A 25,693-nucleotide genomic window follows, 5' to 3' on the forward strand; every position below is an offset into this window, starting at 1 on the left:
AGTTGCTGAACTGCAAAACAGGCATTAAATCAGAAGTGTATATTTACCATTAGAATTCATACAATTTGCAGTTTCAAGGTAATTTCTCAGACTTTAATGGCATACAAATGCACAGTAGGCTGACAGGTCAAAAATACTGAATGGAAAAAAAACCAAAAAAAAACCAAACCCAGTACTCAAGTTTCTCAACTAAGCCCAACAGATTTTAATTCAGCTTTACAAATCCTCATTTATCTGACACAAAAGAAAAACTATTTAAGGAATATGTACACATACACCCAAAAAACCTAGTCAATTATATTAATCTCATATAATAATAATAAAAAAAAAAACAACCAAAATGAACTGTACAAAACTCTTGTTGAAACAAGATGAACTAGGCACTGGAACGCAGTGTGAGCACACTTCTGCACAGATCACCATACAAGGAGCGGAAACAGGGTTAGCTTGGTCTGAGACATATTACACACACACACACACACACACACACACACACACACACACACACACACACACACATCCTCCACTCCTTTTACTGTACCTTATTCACAACAATCAAGCTACTGCAAAAAAGAAAGATGTCAATGAGGAAAATATATAAAGATATCAAGTTTTTGAAAGCTGAGCCAACATCACAAAATCACATGTAATGTACATACATTTGCACGATATATACAGTAAAGCCTTGCTTTTCACAAGCAACATTTGTGAGAATGTTACTGTGCTTCAAAAAGCAGCAACTGTTAAATCCACTTGTCCAAGAAGTTGAAATTCATTGCCGAATCATCCCTGTGGCTGGTAGAGCATCTTGATGAGGTAGGCAGGTTCCTATCTGCCTCCTCTATAAACCTAAAGTTTAAAATAAAAAATAAGACATTTAAAAATTCACAAATTTAATTTAGGCAGGAACATTAAAAAATACTATATAGTAAAGGTGTTTTTTGCACGATTAGAAGGAGCACCAGTTGTAGAATTTGATACGTGTACGTGAGTGTACCAGCAGCAGTTTAAGTCTCTTAAGGGTCAACTTCATCTTCTGTCTCTTTGAGTGTGGGCTCTCTGAGAGATAGGGGTAAAGCATCAGTGCCCAAAAGCCCCCTGCGCAGGACATAAGGACAAGCAGGACCCATAGGAATATCAGCAAAACCTGGACAGAGGGACATACAAAATCGGCAAGAAAGAAAATGTAAAGAAAGAACGGACTCATTTGTGAAGTCATAGCTCCTTATTTAATCAGAATTTACGCAAAACTTAGCAAAAACATGACTCCTGCTTAACTAGATTTGAGGAAAAGATGTACAAGCTGGAATGCGCTAACAGAACTCTCTGAAGCAGGTGTTCGTACAAGCACTTTGGTTCTTCACTATTAAAGCAATGCCAGTAAGAGCAAGGCTTCTTAAAACACAGCCGACACCCACCTTTCATGACAACTTCAGGCAGGCCGTAAGGCTCGTACTCAATATCATCGTATGCTACTGACATACGGCTGCGATTGCGCCGGATGCGCTCGGCTAGGTGAGCTGGGTCAGCCGGGATTGGGAACGTTCCAGAAAACAGGAGTTTCTCTGGGTCCCCCGGTGGGGCTGGAGAGAAGTGAGCAGAGTCAGCACTACCAGTGTCCTGTTCCTCCTCTTCCTCTCTCTGCTTTGGTTCATCAGTGTAGGTCTGGGTGCTGGCATGGATGACAGTGTGTCCACAGCCTGGGGAAATGGAGCCCCCGAGTGCTTCCTCTTCCCAATCCATATGCACATATGTCTGAGTGGACATGCTCTTCACTTCTTTTGCCTTTTCTTGGCGTAGACTCTCCAAGACAGTTGTGACCTCTGATATTTGACTTTGGTCTAAAGCAAGACACATTATTGCAACATCCTCCTCCCTCTTCAATGGTTTGTCAGTCTGTCTCCCAGGAGCAGCAGCATGCTTAATTTGGTAATCTGGTGTGTTTACAAGAGCTTTACCATATTGTAGAGAAGTAAATGCATCATGTTTAACTGTAGGCTTCTGGGTGTGTTTCTTAGTTGGTGCTTCTGTACTTAGCTTTGGACTTATTACTTTGGACTGAGTTTCAGGTGAGATTGAAACAACATCCTGGCTTTCTTTTCTGACAGTGTTTTCCTTGAGTTGGATGTCAAGATTGACTGAGACAGCTTGCTGGTCATCATCTCTTGGTCCTGTTTTTTTAACATATTGAACTAAATCAGGCCTATCATCAAAGATCTCAATTTCAGAAAATGAGGCTGGACTAGATGAGAATTCAGTGTTGACATTCATGTCTCTGATCTCCACTGTTAGGTTATCGTTTGCTTGTATTGAGCCATTACTCTTTGCAATCAATTCCTGGGGGGAAAATAAATGAACTAAATAAGGGAAAAGAATCTCCCAGTTACAAAAAACAACAACTCACTCAACACAATAGTTTGAGGGTCACATAACGAAATACTGCTTTCATTTACCTTGGCATTGGGAATCGGTTGCCAGTGGACTGTTGTCTTTTCTGAGCCGAGCTGATAATCCATTTGGTTGTCTCCAGTCCCATGGCCAAAGCAACCCCTTTCCTGTGAGAGACCTCCCTGCTGTACCATGCTCCTGAAACAGACAGTACATACTAATGTGAAGAGAGAAAGACTATGTACTGACAGTACAACATAAACATCTCTCACCCAGCACCTGTGTTTACTGTCCCGATACACCACCATTAACTTCAAGTGCTCCACAGCTCACTTACAAATACATGCCCAAAATGTACGCACACACTATCCATCACAGGCTCTCACTGTTATTGTGTGCTTATCTATAACAAATGCCAGTCAAATGGCTGGCCTGAGCAGGTACCTTCTCTGTCTGCTGTGAACGTGTAGTGAATCGGGGCAGCATGGGAGGATAAGCTCGTCTTCTCGCACCAACACTATAGAGTGGCCATTGCTATGGTGACCCAAAATCTCCTCCGATGACGAGGCAGAGATCCTCCACCTCTGCAGCTCTTCAGACTGCTGTCTGCTCTGCTCGGAGAGCAGCTGGTTCTGGGCCTGCAGAATCTGCAGCTGAGAGCACAGACATTTTGGGGGGGGGGGGGGGGGGACAAAACACATCGACACAGATACAAATTGGTAAATACACTCTACACTATAGTGTGCAAGTACATCACAGATCAGTTCATTTAGGATGCAGTGCTACATATAGCCTTGAAGCAATGTTTTGCAGAACATATAGCATGTTTTGCGCTGTAAAAAATTATTTATCATTATTAATTTAGATCCTAGATGCAAACAAGGCTTAAAAAGCTCACTAGGTGGCAAATATACTGCAGACCACAACGACTGTTACAAACATATCCAGTAGGCCACCATGCTACAACTCACCGGCTGTATTTTCCAGAATAGATTTCCACAACCTATTTTGGGTCAAAAAACAGTTCACTGGAGTACTCTTATTGGACATTTTCAAATAATGACCACCAAGCAGGGGTTTTGAATTGGCAAACAAAATGTTATAAGAACATGAATAAAGCTAAAATAAAGAACTGAAGAAAAATTAACAAAATGAAAACTATATCCTCAAACAATTAATCCTACAGTACTGATTTGAATTGTATATACATTAAACCTTTGGACAGTCTTGCCACATTCTCTGTAGTGCTGTCAATAACTAAGCAGTCTATAAATGCCAGGATATATAGCTTTCATACTCTATGTTCAGTGTAGTTTTATTGGTCCAGAAAATATCAAACACACATGATTCCGATTGTGGACCATCATTGGTTGGGGCTGGTAACTCAATTTTGCATCTTGATCATTTAGAAAACAGTGGATACAGGCACTAAAGCAGTGAAACTGCTAAGATCACCGCCTGCAAATGAGAGAGAGTACCTGTTCCTGTGGAGTGTCAGCCTGTAAAGCGGAAAGTGTCTCTATTTCACACTCTCCATTTTCCTCTCCGCCATCCTCCTTGCTATTTCTCAGTCCATCTTCTGAACTTCCATCAACGTCCACCGTCTCCTCCAGAGCAGAGGAGGGACTAGGACAGTGTTTTCCACAATCTTTGCTGTGCAGACCCTCCTGTTGTGTGTTTGCCAAATCAGAAGATTCTTGTCTTAGCACAGGTATATGTTCTAAACCTTTTTCTTTTTCCAGTAACTTCAATTTTAGCTGTTCATTCTCTTGCTTGATGGACAAAAGATCCTCTCTTGATACTTCCTCCAGCTGCAGTGTTAGCTGCTTGTGTTTGACCTTCAACAAAGACAGCTCATTTTGTGCTTCATAGAATTCATATATTACCCGCTTTAAAGCATTGAGGTCATCTGTAGGGTACTCCAAAAGCCTCTGTAGGACCAGTGCATCATTCTGTCTGTCTGTCTCCTTGGAACTTGGCACTCCTTCGCACTTTGGATTTTCTGTGTTCTTATGAAGCACATGGTGACTGCCTTTCTGAGCAGTAGCCAGCTGTTCCAGTGGACCCTTTGCCGTTGCGTTTTCTGTGAAGAGGGCAGAATCTTTGTAGTGTACATCTAATATAGGTAGTGACATATGGACCTTATTGTCTACAGTAACATTACTCATATGCAACACATCTGAAGTAGGGCTGACATTGCCAGGTTGATCATTTCTAGCCTCTTCATTTGAGCAAGACTGTAGTGGATCAGCGTGTAGTGTTTTGTCTTCAACAAACTGAGAGGCCTCTTCTTTAACCATTTCAGTAGTTATAGTAGCACAGCTAACTACTAAATTACAATGTTGATCCTCAAGGTCCTCTAAAGATGTGTTTAAGGGCAGCCCAGAGTCCATCTCTTTTAGTTTATATGATTTTAGCAAGGCAATCTCTTCTAGACAGTTCTGCAGTTCCATTCCTCGACTCCGTAGGGCATCATCCCTTTCCTGTAGCTCCCTCAAGAGATCTTCAATGTGCTTGCTTTGGTTCTCAAATGCTAGTGTTAGTAGCTGGGTTTGACTGGTCACCTGGCACTGAAGAGTGTCCAGCTTTTTCTGGGCGTTTTTCGCCTTCTCTGCTTCTCTGTCTCTCTGTGTTCGCAAACGTTCCACCTCTAAGACTAAAACGGTAGTGTTGTCCAGGTCCATCATTTCTTTGGTCTTTGCTTGCTCTTTGAGCTCCTCTGCTGTAGTGTTGTCCTCTCTATTCTGTTGAGAGCATTCAGAAGATTTTGTTTGGGTTCTGCCTTCTGTAATCAGCGCCATTGTTTCCGTTTCCTTGGAGAACATAATATTTTGAAGGTTTACAGGTTCACAGAAGGAAAGAGGTGAAATAACATCATTTTCAAATGCAGTAATGTCATATGTGGTGTGTGTTTGGTTTCCAAGCTGCAGATAGCCTAACGGCATGTTTCCTTGTACATTTATGTCCTCCAGTCCAGCAGACCTTTGTAGCTGGTCCAACTTCGCTTGGAGTTCAGCGATCTTTAATCCTTCCATTTCACTGTTTTTGAGTCGTTTCTTCTCTTCCTCCCTCTCCCGCCCCCTCTCTTCCCGTTCCTGCAGAAGCTCACACTGAAGAGCCGCAAGTTCCTTTTGGATTCTCTCCCCTTCTCCTTCATGCTCTGCTACCTTCCTTTCCATCTCAGCAAAGTCCTCTTTGAGCTGTGTGTTCTCCTCCTGCCTCTCTTCCTGCTCCCTTTCTCTCTCCTCCAGTCTTTTCTCAGCCGCCTTCTCCAGTGCAGCCACCACCTCCCTGAGCCTTGTGGTCTCCTTCCTCTCCATGTCAAGCTGCGCCTCCAGTTTCCCACCTTTCTCTTTGAGCTCCAGGGCCTTGGCACGATGTTGCTCAACTTGGGTGGAGTGTTTCTTACTCAGCTGCTTCAATTTGGTTCTTGCCTCTGCCTCCGCCCCTCTCTGGGTCTCTAGGTCTTCCAGACGTTGCTCCAGCTCCCGCTTGACGTCGCAAAGCTCCTCACGAAGAACAGCATTCTCATTCTCTAATTCCGCAAGAGATGAGTCTTGTTTTTTTTCCTGATCCAAAGGGGTTGAATTTTCATTCCCTGTGTCATGACAAATATCCTTCTGAGGAAAGGCATCATCTTTAAACAGGCGCTCGCTGGTTGAATCAGACATATAAGATTCTGTGTCTGTGTCTTCTATCCCTGTGTCTTGCTCAGTCATTGAGCTGTCCATGTCCACTACACTAGGGTTCCCAGCTCCATGCTCATCATCTGCCTGTTTGATGCTCAGTTTCAGGGTGTTTTCAGACCCATAAACACTGATGTGCTCCGAGTCAATACCCTCACCGGGTTCTCTGTCTGGGGGATATGTTAATATGCCTTGCACACTTGGTCTCTCAGCTTTCAGGGCCCTATTCCTGTGGGATGAGTGCTGGCGAGGAGAAGTGCAGCCATGGTGGATTGAGAGAACAGGAGTGAAGCTATCCACAGCAACAGGTGTGAACGGATGAGAAACTTGAAGAGGAGAAGCCATAAGCTGGGCTAAAAACAAGAAGAATGTGTGTGTGTGTGTAAAAGAGCAAGAGAGAAAGGGAATGTAAATTAATATATGCATTGGTATATATAATAGCAGTTCTATCTAGCAAGACTTTATTTTAAAATATCTGGTTTGTTCCATCACATATTTGCTAGCAGATGGCAGCAAACATAACAACACAGAGTACACGGCATAAATGTGCCAAGCACACAAACAAAAATATCCATTCTATACCCTGAAGTTCTTTGATGAGCTTCAGTGCTTCAGCCAACTCTTCAGTCAGCCTCTTCACATCTACCTCCAGACTCTTCTCCCTCTTCTTCAACTGATCCAGAGACAAACGTAGGCTCTCACTTTCCTTCAGCGACTCCTACAGGCCAGGATTGGAGTTGCAGTAGCACAACAGAAAAACAGACTCAGTAGTTAAGTCTCAGTAGGGTGTTGAACAATTATTAATTATTTATCACTGCGTCCTGCTGATGTAATGAATAATTTGTTTCTAGACATCATGTGAAGTGTGTACAAAGTCTTAAAATAGAGACTTTTTAGTGACAGAGTGAAAGGACGAATTAAATAACCTACAGAAAGCCTAAAATTGTACCCCATAATACATATACAAAACCCACACAGGCACACATCTAAATCAATTAAAGGAAGGGTTCAATTAAAACTATGACTAAAAGGCATAACACTGTTGCATTATGCAATTACTGTTATCCTGTCTTAAGACCATCTGTATTCTACACAACTGCAGGACAGCTTTCACATTTATAATCCAAGCCCTTCGTTAGCCAGTTACTCTGGCACCCATTGCTAGAACACACCCCAAAAGCTGAGCACATACAGAGAGAAACCACTGGTGTACTGACAGTGAAAAGATAAGATAATAGTAGCTTATTTTGCTGAGTCACCAACAGCAATTTAACAGTGGCACCAGTTCACTTATGGAGAATGATAGCAGTTTAGAAATCCCAGTACTTCTGCCAGAAACAAAAACAAAAAAAGAAAGAAAAGACAAACAGCCTCAGTCATGGGCCAACTTCAAACTTCTCCACTTCATTTAGACCATAATGTTAATGTTGGTTTCCCATTTAGCTATTTATAATTTTAACAGTCTATATCCATGTTTACGAGATGGATAATGCAGTAGTATCTGAGGATGGAACAACCCCTTAGACAGAACTGCTGGCATTTAACTCTTTCTGTACCATTTTCACTGAGGCAACAAAAAGAGCTTGTGTGCAAGTACACACGCTGGTGGCGTACCGTGAGTTTTTCCAGCATTTGAGCCTCTCTCTTCTGACTTTCCGTCAGATCGGCCTCCCTGTTCTTTAGCTTGGTATGCACATCCTCCAGATCCCTCTCCACAGTCTGCTTCTGCAATGCCAGCTAGGGTGTAAGGGGAGAGCGAGAGAGAGCGAGAGAGAGCCTTAGGACTCAGGGTTTCGGTGCAGTAAAATCAGTGTGACCTAAGAATTTATTCATGAGGTGTTTGGCCATCATGATCTCTTTAGTGAAACAATTCCACCTCTCAGGTACAGAAAATGAATATATCATTGCCACAAAGTAAGATGCAACTCCTGCCTGTGATTTATGAAATACAAAGTGATCATGGTTTGTGGGTTTACTGCCATGATAATTATTCAGCCAGCTCAGATGTCAGGACAAACAAAACAGCATGAGTTCTGAGCATATATCATACCATGCATTATAAAATATAACTTGATTATCAATGAAAACTGAGAATATTTCCAGTTAAATGGTGTACAGAATGTGTGCTTTTTTAAGCAGGCCGATTTATCACAACATAGATCGGTGAAGAATACCCCAAACTTGAGCAATAATAAGGCAATGCAGCTTACTGCAAAAACAGCCATTAAACCAACCCTTAAGGACAGAATGCACCTTCTTCTAAAACATGCAATGTTCATGAATATGCTACATTTAAAAGTGCTTACATAATTTGTTGTTACAAAACACCACATTCAGCACTCTTTGAGGTAACCAGTTTTAGTCATCATGAGACATTTATTGCATGAGGAACCTTTTGATAATTTTGTTGACTGATGAGTTTACCACATGGTTATAGAAGTGACCTAAAACACAAAAGGCCTTTGCAGTATGATGTCCAGATGGCCAGTTCATGTTATTTGCATTTGTGTTTCTGTATCTTTGACAGAGTTTAATCAGATAAGCAGTTTGAATTAGATTAGATATGAGCATTTATAAGATAAATATAAAGGGTACATCAGTCAACGACCCAATCATACTATATTCAGACATCTGGAAAATGATACAAGTCTATAACGATTACTGAGAAAGCAAAAAGCCAAGGGGCCTTACACACGTATTTCAGCTTGTGGAGCATAACAAGATGTTACATACAACAGTACACAGAGAGACTCATGGGCATGCAGGCTAGTGGGCATGCAGTCTGCTAGATTTTGTTGCTCCACTTACTGATCTACCCATCAACTGCATACCCAGTGACCCCTCAATGCACCCTTAAATCATTACTATGAAAGGAATGTGCGAAAGAGAGAGAGAGAATGGGGCATATAACTAGAAAATATAATTATGGGTTTAATCAAACCACACAAATTACAACACTGACCTTGACTTAAGTGCCTTCTGTCAGAAAGTCATGAGGCAGAGAAAAGGAAAGTAAGAGAAAGAATAACAGTCGGAGAGAAAGTAATGTAAGAAATCGAGGGATAAGAGGGAAATAAGAAAGATGAGCTGGAGGTCACATTAGGACACTGACCAGTAGAAAACAGACAGCCAAGAAAAAGAACTTGAAAAAAAGCAAACATCTTCACAAATGCTGCAATAACAAAGTAACATTTATCTAAACTAACCTTTCTAACACACAGAAAGAGGGAGAGGGAGAACAAGAACATAACATGAACAAAACAAAAAGAATTACAGAGTTTTAAAAAGTGTATAGAGGTCCTGTGTCTATAGTATAGTACATCACGTTGTGTATAAGAGCATTTACATTTATAGTATTCAGCAGACGCTTTTATCCAAAGCGACTTACAGATGAGGGTTAAGGGCCTTGTTCAGGGCCCCAACAGTTTTAACTTGGCAATGATAGGGATTGAACCAGCAGCCTTCTCATTGCTAGCCCAGTACCTTAACTGCTAGCCAAGTACATTAACTGCTGAGCTACCCCTGGCCCAAGTATGTTACAATGTGCCTGTAGTGTAGCATACATGTTCCCAACAAAGTCACTGTGTAACATGTCCTACCTTGTCATGCTGTGCCTGTAGTGTGTTGTGAAGTGTCCTGGCTTGCTGGATCTCCTGAGTGAGTCTGTTATTCTCCTGGTGGTGCTGCTTCTCCAATGACTGTCTCTCTCTCTGCAGCTCCTGTAGCTCCTACAGAGAACTGCATGTTTAAAGCTCCACACAACTTCCATAACAATCCACCCACTTTCAAGACAAGTTTTAACTTTGGAAAAGGATTGAAATTAAGCTTAAACGGCTTATGCCCACTAATTGGCATACAGTAACAGATGTCAAAATGTTTTTTGATATGGCACTTTAATTTCCAAAATCTTACTCTTTACATAAGGCTCAGTGAACATTAACATTTATGACAAAGCCATAACACAAAAATACAAAATATTAAATCAATAAAAGGCAAAATATGAATAATTACAGGCCATATTGTTGTTATAAATTGTTGAAGTAGAAGAAGATATATGCAAGGTCACTATACAACCCACAGCCATTGCAATCAAAACATCACCCAGAGTGAGAAGAGCGAAAATGTTGGACAAAGAAAGCTTTTAAGCATGGACAGTCTCAAAGGGAGAGAGTGAAGAACAGTCTAAGAGGCTGTGGTAGAGAATTGAGTAGATTGGGGTCCATGAATCAGCAGTGACTAGTCTGACTTTTGGAACAGCCAGTCGCAGACACCAGACCAGTGTAAGCAAGAAGCAGGGGTAAAGAAGCTCAACTGAAAAGGGTGAAGTTGGGGCACACTAGTCTTTATAGGTTATTAGGACTTTAATCAGGATGTGCAGTAAGACAGATAACCAGCGTAACTGAAGGAGGGCTGGAGTGATATGATTCATCAAGAACAGTCACGATGATATGAAGGCATGTAGCAATGGGTGCGTGCCCAGACACACACACACACACACACACACACACACACACACACACACACACACACACACACACACACACACACACACACACACACACACACACACACACACACACACACACACACACACACACAGACACACACACACAGACACACACACACAGACACAGACACAGACACAGACAAACAGGTGTACTCACTCTCTGGTGTTCTCTCTCCATGTCTCTCCTGCGCTGCTCAGCATTGCAGCGACTGGTCTCAGCATTCTGTCTCTGGCATTTCAGCTCCTCCTGTAACTGCTTCACACGCAGTTCAGCTGCCTGAGCCTACACACACACACAAAGTTTAATATACACCACATCTCACAGAAAAACTATGAATGATGTACATTTAAAATCACCCCTGATTAAAGAAGCCAAATCAATCAAACACCCCCAGTCCATGTGTGTGTGAGTGAGAGAGTGCATGGACAATCACCCGGTCCCCTTCCTGCATGATGCGCGTTTGTGCACGGGCGAGCTCATCTGTGGAGCGGGTCAGTTTCTGATCTTTTGTGCTCAGTTCTCTCTGAGCCTGAGTTAGATGGGTCTCTGCCTCTTGACAGCGCTCCTTCTCCAGCTGCAGCTCTCGCTGCAGCCCAGACACATGCAAACACGCCTCTGAGAGGAATGAGGGTCACAGGAATTTTAATTAGCACAAAAAATAAATACAGTCATGGATATTTATAACAGTTGACATGCCACTTTTATGCTGTTACAGAACCATTATGGTAATTGGAAATTACGTTTTCAAATATTCAAAGCAGTAAGGTTTCATAGCGACCTCGAAAAATGAAGAGGACTATAGACTAAACTAAAAAATGACTACACACCCCTAAACACATGTGTGCATATGCATTTTGCCCTCTTAAACACAGGTGGATTAAGCTCTTTCAGCAATAAAACACACCACACATCCACACCAGCACCATTGAAGTGCTATTTTAAGTATTCGGTTTTAGTCTTCCAACTCTTTCCCCCTTAACAGGAAGCCACCACTATAGGATGTTGAAAGAAACTCTTTACCATCACAGCACTTACAAGTAAGGCGTTTCTTTTGTTTATTTTTTTTACTGACGTCTCAGTAAAACAACCTCTATTGGAACATATATAGGCAGTTCACACAGAAATCTTAAATGGTCCATGCCCCATTCCTTGGAGACCAAAAAAAATAAATAAAATCACACATACACAAACTTGATTTCAGTTCCACATCTGTAGCTTTTAAAAAAATATTAATGCCAGAAATATCTTCATGGGCCCAGCTGTATTAAGGGAAGAGTCACAAGTTACATAAAAAGAAGAACTGCACTGTAATGGCATGGTGTTTACACTAAAGCCACCATCCTCTCACATAGTCTAAGACACGCTGTGCACAAATGCAAACCTAACAGTCCATATACAAAGACAGCCCAACACCCTGCTTTTGTGGTTCTAAAACAAAAGCAGGACACACCCACAGCCAAAGACAACTGCTTTAGTGTTTAACTCGGCTGAATGTAGGACTGCAGTATGACTATTTTTGTTTCACACAGTCTGATGACAGATTACAAATTACAAATACAGTTAAATGCCTAAAAGATGCAGCAGTCTAGCTTCTGTGTGTCAGAAATCCCCATTCCTGAAATAATCTGCAAAAAATACAAAAAGGTGTTCCAGCCTCTGGCAGGGTCAACCGACTAACTACCATAGCAACCTGGTAAATCAACTAACAGGCACTTTTCTTTCTGACCATCAGACACAGACCATTACCAAGCTAATGTCATAGAATCATTCATCTTGTGTACCTAAAAATGGCTCTTTTTGTAAAATTCATTTAGTACATATTTCTTACTTTGTCAATTTTCTACAAGTTATCACTGAGTATAAGAGCATACTGCATGTTCTTGCTGATATTTTGAGACAGTTTTCACCACAGACTTTTGGCTTGAATCTATACCTCACAATAATGGAGATGCTTACCATCTCTCTCTTTTCGAAGAGCCTCCTCAGTCTCACCATCCCGTGAACCCTTGTCTAAGGTGATGACATCGTTCGAGGAGATGGACGAAGAGGAGGTGGATGCTGGTCTCCCTCTAGGAGTGGACCTTGTGTCATCCCGGTCCCATGGAAACACTGAGGAGAAGGGGCGAGCCTCAGATTGGTAGACTCTGCGCCGGAGGGGTGGAGTTTTGTGTGGTTGCTGTGCGACCTCGGATAAAACGCCATGCACTGAGGGTTTGGGGCTTTCTCCAAAGAGCAGCTGTTGCTACAGAGGTACAGGACAAGGGAAAACAGAGAAACATTAAAGCTTAATATTTCAATCTCAAAACTGCCCACAAGCAACCAGCCAAACAGTAGTTCCTGTTATTTAAAGGACTAATCCCTTTCTGGTAAATTTGTAAGACCATACAAAACCAAATATATGGGGAGAGTGTGTGCGCCCGAATGAACTCACATGGATAGGGTGAGTTTTGGCATCAACTTCTCCTCCAGTACCATCCTTATCACCTGCAAAGCACAGTGAAAAAAAGACATCATACTGGGAAGAGTGGATATTCATACTGGGAAGACTGGACATCAGTATTATAAGGAAAAGTAGAGAAACTAAAGATCATTGACAGAAAAACAATAAGGAGGAAAAAGAAACAGAGGTACCACTTTGGTGCCAGGGCGAGTTCATGTTCCAGCATGGAGTGGAAAACAACATGGAATCCCCCGAGACACTTCTCCTTTGCAGCTTCTCCAATTCCACCTCCAGCCTAGACAAAACGGAGACAGGGCAAGAGGAAGCTCTAAATCATTTAGCACCTCTGTCTAAATCAGCAGAAGGTCACATTCACCCAATTTGCTTCCATTTAGCTCATGTTAATAGGCTATATAAATTTTTACCCAGCCTGCAATTTTGATACACCTGGCACGCAGTAATTTAATACACACCTATTGTGCTAATCCAAGTACAATGTGTACACACTGCTCAGTCAGTATCCTTTGTGTCTCCTGTGTGCACACACACGTCTTTCTGTATAACCTGTTGTGCAACTGCGTGCACGACGTGTGTGTGTGTGAGACTGTATGTGTGCGCACACGTGTCTTACCGTTTAATCTCCTGTGTAAGGTTCTGTGCGAGTGCTCGGGCTGAGTCCAGCTGGCCCTCTAGAGCACACACCTGAGCCACTTTTGTCTGCAGCTCGTGGGCCAAACGCTCCCTGGCCTGTGCCCCCCCCCTGGCCTCCTCATGCACCCCCAGCAGCTCCCTCTGCACAGCAGTCAGCTCCACACGCACATCCTCATACTGAGCCATGTTATAAGAGCATGATCAAGGAAGTCATTAGAGCACCAATAACAAGAGATCAGTTGACTGTTATCACACTAAATTGTTGTTAGAAGTTAAAACATTGCTGGACAGTTGTGGTGGATCTGAAGTATAGCTCTTTAAACATATTACCCATCCATGCACCTTAATAGCCCAATGAGTGCAATTTACTCTCAGAATAGACTTAGCTATTTTCCAGGAGGCCACAACAGCATGTTTAAATGACTCAGTTCATATCCACTAGTTACAGTATGTTCAAATGGCACAGCTCAGTCATCCAAATGCTTAAAAAAAAAAAAAAAAAAATTATTTACTTTTCACCCCTTAAACATTACAAGAGTACTGTAATCAGCTCAGCTGATGCCTGTTTATTTAGAAGTCGATTACACTGTCTGACTTTATGTTTAAAGATCTTGCTTAATCTAGAATGGCAACTACTGCAGCATGCTCTAAGATGTATTACAAACAGGTAGAACTCTGTGCACCAAAACCTGAATTAGCCTACACGTTTGTGGGCCATTAAAGCATTATACCTTTAAAGCAGTTTGAAAGACTGTTAGCACTCTAATTACTTCAAATGGACTTTTTAGTATTAACCTGCCTTATTTATGCATTACTTATCAAAAGGTCATTGAGTGGGTATTAATGTTTCAGCCCATCTGCCTTTCCAGTGTGCTCTGCATTCTCAACTCGAAAGGGTCCAAACAGAAAGTGCTCTTTGACAAAAAATATTCACATCATACCCCAAGGAATGCTGAATATATGAGCCAAAATGCCTGTACATCCTGTAGACAAATCTGAGCAAAAAAAAAGCAAGTTAATGCTAGAAAACCTTTTGGATTTACTGGACATACCAATATATAACTGCGTATTTTTGCAACTAAACCTAATGCTCACTCTCCTTATATCATTCAAAGTATTTCAAACCAATTTAATACATTAATTGCTAATTTTTTTAAAAAATCCATAATTATAATTCAAGGCAAGCACTTTCATTTCACAAAAGCTCCACAGAAATCTCCAAAATAGTGAACTGTGAAACCTTTTGCTTCTGTTTGTGTAGCGCTGCATCCGAGTTGCCCAGCTGGAGCTGCCTTTGCTGCCTCTCTCGGTTCAGCTTCTCAACGAGTGCTTGCAGCTCCTGAACTTTCTGCAAGGCCTGATTAGACAAGCCTGCAGTCCAGTCCTCTGCAGCCCAACTCATCTCTATACACACATACACAAATGGCAGCAGCAGAACCAGAAGTATGTTTCTGAGAAGATCCACTGGGACACAGTCAAGTCATTCTCAGTTCTGAAGACAGAATAACAAAGGTGATTTGATGTTAGAGAAGAGCATATTTCCAGGGGTTAATTAATGCAGTCAGTGACAAACCCCTTCTTTGCCTCAGGGAAATTACTCAATTCCCACTTTCCCCTAAAATAAAACATCATGCATAGAGTGTGACAAGCTCATAAAATGGTTATGTAGAAATAAGCTGGTTCATCCAGATGTCTGAAAAATTACGTGCAACATTGAGATGGCATTTTTTCGCTCAGGCTCTCAACAAAACATGCTCATGGGAATTGTTGCCAAGAAACAAAACAGAGCATCTTGCATAAACAACGATATATATATATATATATATATATATATATATATATATATATATATATATATATATATATATATATAAACTGCGCAACGATCATATACACTAAAATGCTGCATCAAATGTCTTTAATATAGAATCTAAATTGTGTTCTTTAAAAAGAGTACTTGCTTTGGTAAACAACGTTATTTTCCAGTCATCTACTGATAGAAATTGCACAAACAGAAGTATATGGAAGACCCGGCCATGAATCCACACCTCTCTCCCTTTGGTCATCCTGATTAGTACAACTCGATAGTCATGATATTCACGTCAATATTACCACCACTAAAAGGGATAAGGGCGAAAACTCCGATATGACAGCGTGTGTATACAGAAAGTCCGTCCGAAAGACTTAATGCACTCCCTAAAGGGCATGTAGCGCTACCTAGCAATTCACCTCCTTTGAGTAGTCAGCAAGCAAACCACACGTCCCATGGGACCGCAGAATCTGTTTATTACAGATGCTATGAATATTATAAGCAAGATAAATAGGATTTTTAAAAATGTAATTATAAAATAACGACAAGGTACGGCAGCCCACAAGCTACACTTGAAGCTAAATAACCAACAACCGAAACAAAGGAGGAACTCCAGACAAAGATTTTTACATTTTAAATCAACGTCTCGCAGTGGCTAGTTAGCTTGCTAGCTAACTAGCTGTCTGACCTGGCAAATATGTTAGCTAGCTAGCTATTTGCGATCACTTACCGCCACTTTTGGTCTTTGTGAATCACAGTAATTCATTTCATATTCTCATTGACGCTTAATTTCTTATTCAAGTATTTGATAATAAATATTTATTCTACAGACGTTGTACAAAAAAAAAAAATATCTGGATGGTAAACAGACTGAACCCTACAATAACCAAACAAGCTTGCTACCTATTGAATATGCAGGCGGCTTGTCTCGTGCGTTTCGTAAACCCGATATTAACGCGAGCCGGAGTGGATGACGTAGTAACAGGGCAGGACAACACGGTCTGCAGTTAATATTTCAACCACTGGGGGGCAGGACACAACATAAACGATACGTTTGAGTTTCCAACGAGACCTATCAAACCCGATTAGTGTATGTTTTGCATTGACTGTGACTATATTTGCTCTGTCACGTTACAGTTACCAGACTGAAAGTAATAGTATGCCTCTTGGTTCCGTGAGATGAGGACATTAAAAATAAAAGATTCTAACCATTCGTTTATGCCATAAATTATACTGATAATTTATCCATGATTAATTCTCTGATGTATCCTGTGCTTGCACTGCAGGGTATTGTAATGAATATAAAACAAAATATATACACTGCTATTAAAAATAATGCATTTCTTTTTTACAGTACAACCCATATTTGAGCAACTGTTTATTTAATTGTTTAGAAAACTACTATCCAGAATCCACTATTGAACCAATGGTTCTTCACAGTGATATTATAGCAACAGAATGTAAAGAGATTATTAACTACTCTAAAGTTTTCTGTGGTGTATAGGTGTGTGCACTTTGTGGGACCACAATATAATGGTATTGACCTTAGTACTGACCTGAGTGGAAACCCTTACAGTATGCATAGTGCTTTCAGACAACGGTCGACCTAACTTACTGGGCTATCAAAGACATACTGCAGGGGATAGAAGCACATGAGTAATGACATGTTCTTCCTGCTTTTTCTATCTGCTACAAATATTCATGTCCTCAGTTTTAATGCATCACACAACAAATCCTGGCCATTTACCCTGCCTTGTACCTACCTTCTTTGGCCACACAGTAATTTATATCAGATGGCTAATTATTCTTAACATAGCTAACCTACACCCCATTCATTTCAGAAGATGGCTAATACAAACTGTGCTGTACAAACAGGCTACAGACTACAATTATTTATCAACAGTACAAGTGTTTCTCATAAAGGCATACTTTCTTTAGAGAATCTTTTACATTATTCTGGGCTAAATTATCACTAAATTATACAGATGTATTTAAAATGCTTATATCAATGCAACTTCATCATAATGAGGCATATCCCTCATTTCACAAATAGACTTAAGCTGTTGACACACACACATACACACTCCAACCCTGACTGATTACTACACAACTCATATATATAGACTGTTTTGCTATAGGAACTCATGGGTGCTCACATGTTTAGATGTGTATTTTGCTAATCATTTCTTCTTTAAGTGACTGCCAATGTACATAATGAATCAATGTCAATGTATATAAAACTTGGGCTTCTGACAAATCAATTGGTGTACATCTACCCTTGCGAAATAGAAATCAACCTGAAAGGTATGGCAAGATAAGTTTCCACTATCAATTAGGTACTTTTTAAAAAATTAACATGCTACATATCAGTTGCCTATGGAATGACACTTAGGCCAATACAGAACACACAGCATATAAAGTTCCATACAATGGGCATTATAAAAAATCACAATTTATATTTTGAATTATAGAAATTCCTAGGATTTTGTTTCTATTCCTCTAAACAAGCTTCAACGAGCTTCAATATTTTTATTGTAAAACATCTTAGTGAAAAAGGCTGTTATTAGTTGTTTGCCTTAAGTGAACAGTACCCATCAGACAGGCAAAAATACCTATTTAAGATCCATTTAAGAAGTTTTTATTTTGTTCTCATATTCTATGAGGCCGCATTAATAATAACAAAAATCTCTATCTGTGTATTAATTGTTTCCATAGTCTGCAGTGTTCTCCATGAAGCCAAAGGTGTCAGGCCTGTGTACCGCGGAGGAGCTGGTCACCAACACTGTGATGCTGGAGCTGAAGGCCTCACAGGTACGAAGCTGCCATGGAGCTCCAACTCGGCAGACTACAGCCGGCTGGCCATGAAACAGCAAAACATCCCATACGAGCTCACACTTGGAGACCTGTTGGACCTTCCAAGACCTCTGGGCAAAGATAAACTGGTCACCAACTCTCTCTGCCTGGGTTATCCGCTGGGAAAAACAGCGAAGCAAGGGCTTCTCCTTTGTCAATTTTCCTTCCAAGTTCTGCATGCTTAGCTGCTGGAGGTTAGACTTTAGCAGTTCCCACTGTAATCAGCGGGAGGACGCTGACTGCGGCGCGACCAATGAAGAGTAAAACATGAGGGAGATCCCCCTTGCCCAGGCTTCACATGTGCTCATCACAAAGAACTCACAGTATGAAAATACGTAAGCGGCCATAACCTAGGGACTTTTCCTATTTCCTGAGATGTCTGTAAATGTTGCAGTTTGTAATTTTTTAATTTAGTTTGTTTGCCTACAAAGGAAAAAAAAAAAAAGCTTTGCAGACTTGTTTTTAATATGCAGTAGATTTTCAGACATCAGTTACTATGTTTGGTACTTACACAAAGTAAGGCATTCATCTTTAAAAAATTCAGAAAACATGTACTGATAAAAGTGCCTATTATATTATACACTGTACATTAGTTTTGAGAATTTTCAGAGAAAAAAAAAATTGGAATAATTTAATGAAGAACTGTTCAGACACACTTAATCTGTTGTTAGTATCAGTATTAACTTCTTAATCCAATTTTATTCATAACCTAAGCCTCTGTATTACAGGACTACCTTGCCAACATTGCATACATAGCAGCCAGCTTGAGAGAAATAACAGAAATTGAGCAAAGGTTTAATGGTTTACACTCCAACATTACTACTGTAAAAAGTGACACTTGTGTTCATGGACAGTATACATTTTGAACCCAGGCCATACCTCCCTTTGCATTGATCTATTTCCATTTGGCAAAATAAAAACTACGAAAATAAGAATCTCTCAACAATTTACAGTAAAAAGCCGCTGAAAGGCCCTTATCAAAGGACTCGTTCTCCTTCATATTAACAGGAGACAAAATGATTCCCAAGGATTAATATACGATGGAAAGCTTATCATAAGGTCACATTAATTTATTGTAAAAGTGAAACTTTTACTTCGTTCATGTTACCATTGGTTGCTGATAACACTCCAAGAGAACCAAGCTAGTTTGCAGAATCAAACCATTCAAAAAACTAAGTCTTCACCTTAATGTAAATATAAGTGAAGACTCAATTTTATTAATGGAGATCATATCTAAAGGTAACAAAGGGAAAGTATGAGTGAAACCTGACTACACCAGTCCCCCTCTGAACAAAAAGGATGCATTACTTCTGCCTTTCCAGAGAAGGAATATTTGACAGATAGCTTCTACAATTCAGCTGATATCCGTCACTCTCAGTAAAAGCACACAACCCATACTTGTTACAATTTATCCACCTCTGTCCCATATGGCAGATCTATTGTCCAGTCTCTCTCAGGTATTTTTTCTTTTGCACATTGCCCACTATAGTTCACAATTTCTCCATTTTGTACCCCATTCTTCATCGAACCTTCTGTCCTCATGGACCTTTCCTTTTAGGCAAGGAAGACCACAAAGATGATGAAGAAGACAACAAGTACGAGGAATATCTTGATCATGAGCCAGCGATTGGAGGAAACAGACTGAAAGTATTTGAGAATCTCCGTGTGGGCCATTTCTACATTCAGCTGCGTGTCCTCCACGTTGGAATCAATCCTACAAGGCAATAAAGAAGAATAACCTGAATAAATGTTCATTATAGGCATCCAAAACAAATTTCCACAATGTTTAGGATTATTTCTCTAACTGCTAAAAACAAGTCTGTGCTAAATCCAACCAACATTAGTCTCAGATGTAGCAGTCTTTGTGACTCAATGAATAAATTTAAAAGATGCTGACTAAACAATATAGCTCATGTTTTTAACATGAGTGGGGATAATTCAAAGGAGCGGGAAGAAAAATGTTACTGTAATCATAATTCTAAACAACACTTCCGCCTTTTAGTAGCACTTACATTAATATGATGAAGTGGGATTGAGTGGCTTTGGAAGCAAGGAATTGTTGAAATCTCTCCCTTAAGATCCCTTAATGCTACTTGATAAACTCCTATCTGATTCATTAACAAGTCTATACAACAGTATCATTCTTATCCTTACCTCTGTACGGTCTCCTCCTGTTCTTTGACCATATGTGCCAACTGTTGGAAGATGGAACCCAGCTCCACAATGGTGCTCTCAATGTTCTGCATGGTATCAGCTCGACTCTGGATGTACGAGTCCTACATATGAGAAGTCAATATGTGAAAGGGAGGCGACACAATGGATTTAAATTATGTTGGCTCGCAATGGAATGGCTACATTTCATAATCCGATTGCAGGCCTTTTAAACAGATGCCAAATGATACCTGCTCATCAATAAGTTGCAATTGAAGGGGGTTGGTTCTTGAGTCCACATCAATAGCAACTTCTCCACCATGACTTCTAGATTCATCCTGCATCAATACTGAGCTACCTGAAATAGTTGCATAGAGATTTTTAATAGGCCGGAATGGATTTAACAGCAAATAAACCGGTTTAAAGTTTTAACCCAGAAATATTACACACACCCTGGTTATAATCATTTCCTACATATACGTAAGAGTCAGATGCGATGATAATGAACATCTAGCTAAAAGAATATTCATTAATACCAAATAATGACAAATTTCGAGGGCTGAAATAGGGACTAGAGTACCGCTGTGCACATTCACCCAAAACCTGGTTAGGATTTGTTTCAGTGTTCAGTAAAAGATACGCACTTATATACACGCATAAGTATATATATGTATATATACGCATGTTTATACAAAGGTTTCCACAAGATATTTTGTTGTTGTTGTTAGAAGTGGCGTTAACTTACTGAAGTTGTTGGCCAACAAAGGGGAAGCTGACACTGGAGCCTGGGAGAACTGCTCTCTCCTACTGCGCTGCTGCTTCAGATTCTACAAAGAACATGCACAAGTTACTAACTAAAGTCCCCACAATGATGAAGCATAAGGAGTACAGGTGTGCTACATAAGTGCTGATCTGAGTGCATAATGAGTAAACAGTAGCAAATATATACATTACATGGACATCTGACTGTAACACATTTGTGAGTTAGCTGGACTGTTGAACTAAGCCTTGTGCAGCTGCCCAGGTATGGATATCCATTTCATAAAGCTCCCAATGCACAATTCATACTCTAATGTTGTTTCCAGAGGCATAATGGAAGTCTATAGTGAATGATGCAACAGAGGATAGGTGATTCTTATGCTGCACATGCTTCAACACTCAGCAGCCCTTCTCTATGAGCTGTCATGGTTTTGGCAACTTTGTGGCTGAGAAGCTGTTTGCTCCTGAATACTTCCATTTAACATTAATTGCACTTACAGTTGAACAGAGTGGATTGAGCAGTGTCTATGGAGATTGCATGCTATGAGACTGATTTTATGGACCTGATAGCAATGGGAGTAGGTGAAACACTATAACTTAATTACTTAATCAGAAAGGGTGTACACTTACTTTTGGCTATGCAGTGTTTGTTGGATTTTACCATCACACAAAAAGAACCAATAATAAATAGAGAGAAAAAACAAACAAAAAACCCGAAATGAATCTTACCTCAGTTCTCACTTCCAACACAGACTTGAAATCATTAGACATTGATGCCAACTTTGACTGTAAACATAAAAACAGACTTTCTGTTGCCAAAAGCAAAAGTACATAACTGTATTACCTAGTGTGATAAGTCTAGTGAACATGCATGAAGACAAGAGAGATAGGAATCACTGAAGGTTTTCTTTGGGTATAGCAGATAAAAATTCTAACCTGGAGGGAGACAACAATCGTGTTGGAATGTGTCTGGATGTGGCGTCCATTCTGCTCACTGCGGGAGCGCACCAAGTCTTGCAGCTGTGCTATCTGTTTATTCAAACTGTTGATGTCCTAAAAATGAGACAAACAGACCTCATATCACTCCGGGACTAGTTCCCTTAAGTATGAAAATAGACACACACATACAACCGCACAAATATGACGCATGCTCAGTAGTTATATTCACCTTTCAATCTAAAGGTGAATGCAAGACTGAATTATTATTAACAAAACATCTTAAATAACCACTAACCTGTTTTATAATGTATGTTAACTCTTCAATCTCCACAGATTTATCATCAAACAGAGACTTCCTTTTGGCCACTGGAATTTGTAAAGTTATGTTACCAAAGACAATGTAAAATAACCAAATGTAGGTACTGCAAAGCCAAATAACGTGGCCCATTTTGACCAGGAGGTACTTACAAATTGTGAGCTTTTCCAGCTTGGCAAAAGTATTACTTAAGTCTTTTCCAATTCTCCTAAGAGGGCACAAGAACAAAAAAAAATTGATGGAAGGAAAATTTCCATAAAGCTAATAATTCTAATATTATCAAGTACAGTGATAGCTTAACAAACATAAGTCTTACTTTGCCATGAGTGTGAAGTCACTTCGCTGTTTAAGAGCATTAAGACTGGGCTTTGTCTGCATGCCATTCTAAACAATGGAAAGAAAGACAGGAGAAGATATTAATGCTCTTGATATGATACCAAACCTTTTTAAACTGAATAACACTATAGTTGCAAAACAATACAATAAATAAAAATACCACCCTGGTTTTAAATCGTTGGTTGGTTGTACCGTATGAATGAAAGCAATTACATTTACAGAATTTAGCAGAGATGCACATGCGTGCTTGTTTCACACACAAGCAAACACACAATGTCCTACCTGTATCTGCCTCCCCTGAAGAGACTTACAAGCGGACTGGAACTCGAGCGTGCGATCCCGGCACGTCATGATTGTGAGGACGCAGAGAACTACCGGGAAGTGGATAACTACCTGATTCCAAAGTGTCGGATTGAAACCCTTGCGTGGCTTGGCTCGAGTAGGCCAAAGTAAACAGACTATATACTTCTAGGTTTCTAGGAACTTGGTGGAGATGGGTACTCTTGAATGGTCCCGCGCTTCATCTGAGGAAAAGAGAACATAAATTGCTGTTGACAATCTGATTAACATATGTCCAATAAGCGCCCAAACGGGTAACTTCCTACAGGAATATTGTACTATGTACTTCACATTTCCTTAAACCTGAGCGCCGAAGCAGTCACGAGATGAGTAAATAACACACAATCTACAGTCTATCCGATCCGCAGTAGCGTTATCTAAAATTAACGGGTAATATTAGGTCGCCTAGAAGTTTATAACTCAGTCAGGCCGTTACACAGAATAGCTAACTACATGTGGGAACATTAACTAAAAATATATCAATACAATAGATATCATAATTAGCTAGCTAGCTACCCACCCACCCAAGTTAACCCTAGGTTAATTATGGCTATCCTAACTAGCTAACTAGTTGGGTAGCTGCCTCTATCTAGTAAGGTTAAGCTACCTAAAATAAACAGATATCCATCTAGTTAGCTAACCTAGCAGCATTCGCTAAACCTTTAAATTCTAACTTATTCGTTGCGCGTATAAATAGCCAAAGACGATAAAACATGACAAATAGACATCTAATTAAAAAAAACAGAGCAATATTTAGTCGTCAAAATACCATCTAACAGCTATCTTCGTCCAAAGTGTCGCTAGTTAACCCTGTCTGCCGAGAAAGGGAAATGATGCTAGCTAACCTAGGCTCGCTAACTAGCTAGCTAGTATGGTTAGCTTCTCAGCTGGTTAGCATTGATGATAATAGAAAGACTCGACAGCAAATACGGTGTGTTGTATAACGAAAGTTACATAAGATTAAACAAATGTTACAGTTAATATCACGTACATATACATTTACTCACTGTTATTTGGTAAAAACATCGAATGTTAACATTCCCAGATTTCCGATGATTCGTAGGTTGGTGTTTCAGTTGAGTCCTGACCACTTCCGGCGTAACACGTCATTGCCACGTACACCAACAAGCATGCGCCCAGCATGACTGATGACGTCGGTTGACGCAAAAAAAAATATTATCGTCCAATGTAGGTAGCTATGTAGTACTTTAGTTGTAAGCATTTAACTAGCAAAGTATCCAGATATTTCAAAGACTTTGCTTTAGACTTTTTAAATGTTATCCTTACGGAACAGTTACGTATCAAATAGTTTAGTGGTTCAAAACCCATTTCCTACCACTAAACAGTTACGTGTCAAATTGTTTAGTGGTTCAAAACCCATTTCCTACCACCGGATGTCGCCACTTTGCTCAAAATGAACGACAACAACAACAACAACAACAACAATAACAATAATAACAATGACAACAATTATCAGTTAAGCACACTGATGTGCTGCAGGGATTCCCCACTCTGATGCTACAAGAACAAAGTCCAGGACAGTTTGGTGATTCCTGTGTTGAAACACATTTGATTGAATTCAACAATTAATTACCAAGTAGAGTTAGGGTCACAGAGAGGGAGAGAGAATCTGTGCTGGAAATCCAGGGCTGATGTATGGATATTTAGTTTAGTTCAGTTCAGCTAAATACATAGATGAACTAGAACGTACATTAAGATAAGAAAGAGAGCTGGGGTGGTTGCAAGAGGGAGAAAAAACCTTTGAGAGAACTGTCACTTGTTATAACTGTTATGTTATCACTCAAACACACTTGGACCTGTATTATGTATCTCAGCAAGCAGCAGCATGCTCAGTCTATTGTGTCCCCTCTTCCAAAGTGTCGTTTTGTTACCACATGAATTTCTCTTCAGTCATAATGGAGATCTGTGTTTTTTGATATTCATGCAAGAGCGTGTTCATGGAAAAATAATTTTCTTTATTTATATCATCATTACAGATGGAAATACACTTCACATTCCTGTGATTTACTCATCAGAACAATCACATTATATATAGAATTATAATCTAAAAATTATATATATAATATATAATTATATATAATATTAATAATTATTATGAACTCAAACAAAGAAATGTTTCTGTCAGTGTTTCTCTTACATATACATATGGCTGGTGTTGTTGTCTCTCACAGATACCATCAAAACAGGCATGCACGTACATTCATGTTGTCCAGATACCATCCAGAACCTCCCTGAGCACAGCTGCTTCAACAAAGAGTCATAGTATAAACATGGCTGGTGTTTTATCATTTATCATTACTGCCACAGTGAGAGAGAGAGAGAGAGAGAGAGAGAGAGAGAGAGAGAGAGAGAGAGAGAGAAAAAGAGAAAGAGAGACAGACAGACAGAGAGACAGAGAGAATGAATCACACAGAGAAATACATGGATTGAAGACCTTGCTTTCAGATGGAAATTTTTACAATGATATATCTCATAGAGATTAGGAGACTAGAGTGT

The 25,693-nt window shown here is 40.1% G+C and overlaps 2 protein-coding genes across 10 annotated transcripts; both read right to left on the reverse strand.

Annotated features, from left to right (window-relative positions):
- Positions 1-79: 79 nt before the first annotated feature.
- Positions 80-16,406, reverse strand: si:dkeyp-115e12.6 (uncharacterized). Of its 6 annotated transcripts, none has more exons than XM_081698842.1 (18): positions 16,214-16,406; positions 14,914-15,077; positions 14,615-14,668; positions 13,654-13,850; positions 13,214-13,317; positions 13,014-13,066; positions 12,539-12,824; positions 11,016-11,197; positions 10,739-10,864; positions 9,674-9,802; positions 7,689-7,811; positions 6,657-6,792; positions 3,867-6,427; positions 2,833-3,041; positions 2,454-2,586; positions 1,419-2,337; positions 998-1,147; positions 80-849 (listed from the first exon to the last, which is right to left on the reverse strand). In XM_081698842.1, exons 2-17 carry the CDS (start codon positions 15,073-15,075, stop codon positions 1,017-1,019), a joined length of 5,505 nt encoding a protein of 1,834 aa, XP_081554968.1. In that variant the 5' UTR covers positions 15,076-15,077; positions 16,214-16,406; the 3' UTR covers positions 80-849; positions 998-1,016. The 6 variants fall into 6 exon arrangements, 5 of the variants coding, with proteins under 5 accessions (XP_081554968.1, XP_081554969.1, XP_081554967.1 ...); XM_081698843.1 differs by having other exon boundaries at positions 12,539-12,818; positions 14,914-15,165; XM_081698841.1 differs by having other exon boundaries at positions 14,914-15,165.
- Positions 16,407-18,783: 2,377 nt separating this feature from the next.
- On the reverse strand, positions 18,784-24,281 carry stx5a (syntaxin 5A). 4 transcript variants are annotated; one of them, XM_081699420.1, is made up of 11 exons: positions 24,184-24,281; positions 23,231-23,361; positions 22,818-22,885; positions 22,654-22,709; positions 22,481-22,551; positions 22,183-22,299; positions 21,976-22,032; positions 21,233-21,314; positions 20,739-20,845; positions 20,491-20,612; positions 18,784-20,050 (listed from the first exon to the last, which is right to left on the reverse strand). In XM_081699420.1, the coding sequence occupies exons 3-11, from the start codon at positions 22,877-22,879 to the stop codon at positions 19,891-19,893; spliced, it is 834 nt and encodes a 277-aa protein (XP_081555546.1). In that variant the 5' UTR covers positions 22,880-22,885; positions 23,231-23,361; positions 24,184-24,281; the 3' UTR covers positions 18,784-19,890. The 4 variants fall into 4 exon arrangements, with proteins under 4 accessions (XP_081555546.1, XP_081555545.1, XP_026872205.1 ...); XM_081699419.1 differs by having other exon boundaries at positions 22,481-22,566; XM_027016404.3 differs by having other exon boundaries at positions 23,120-23,361.
- Between the last annotated feature and the right edge of the window lie 1,412 nt (positions 24,282-25,693).

This window comes from Electrophorus electricus, chromosome 16, assembly GCF_041902795.1.
Source record: "Electrophorus electricus isolate QZ-2024a chromosome 16, ASM4190279v1, whole genome shotgun sequence".
Classification (NCBI taxonomy): Eukaryota; Metazoa; Chordata; class Actinopteri; order Gymnotiformes; family Gymnotidae; genus Electrophorus; species Electrophorus electricus.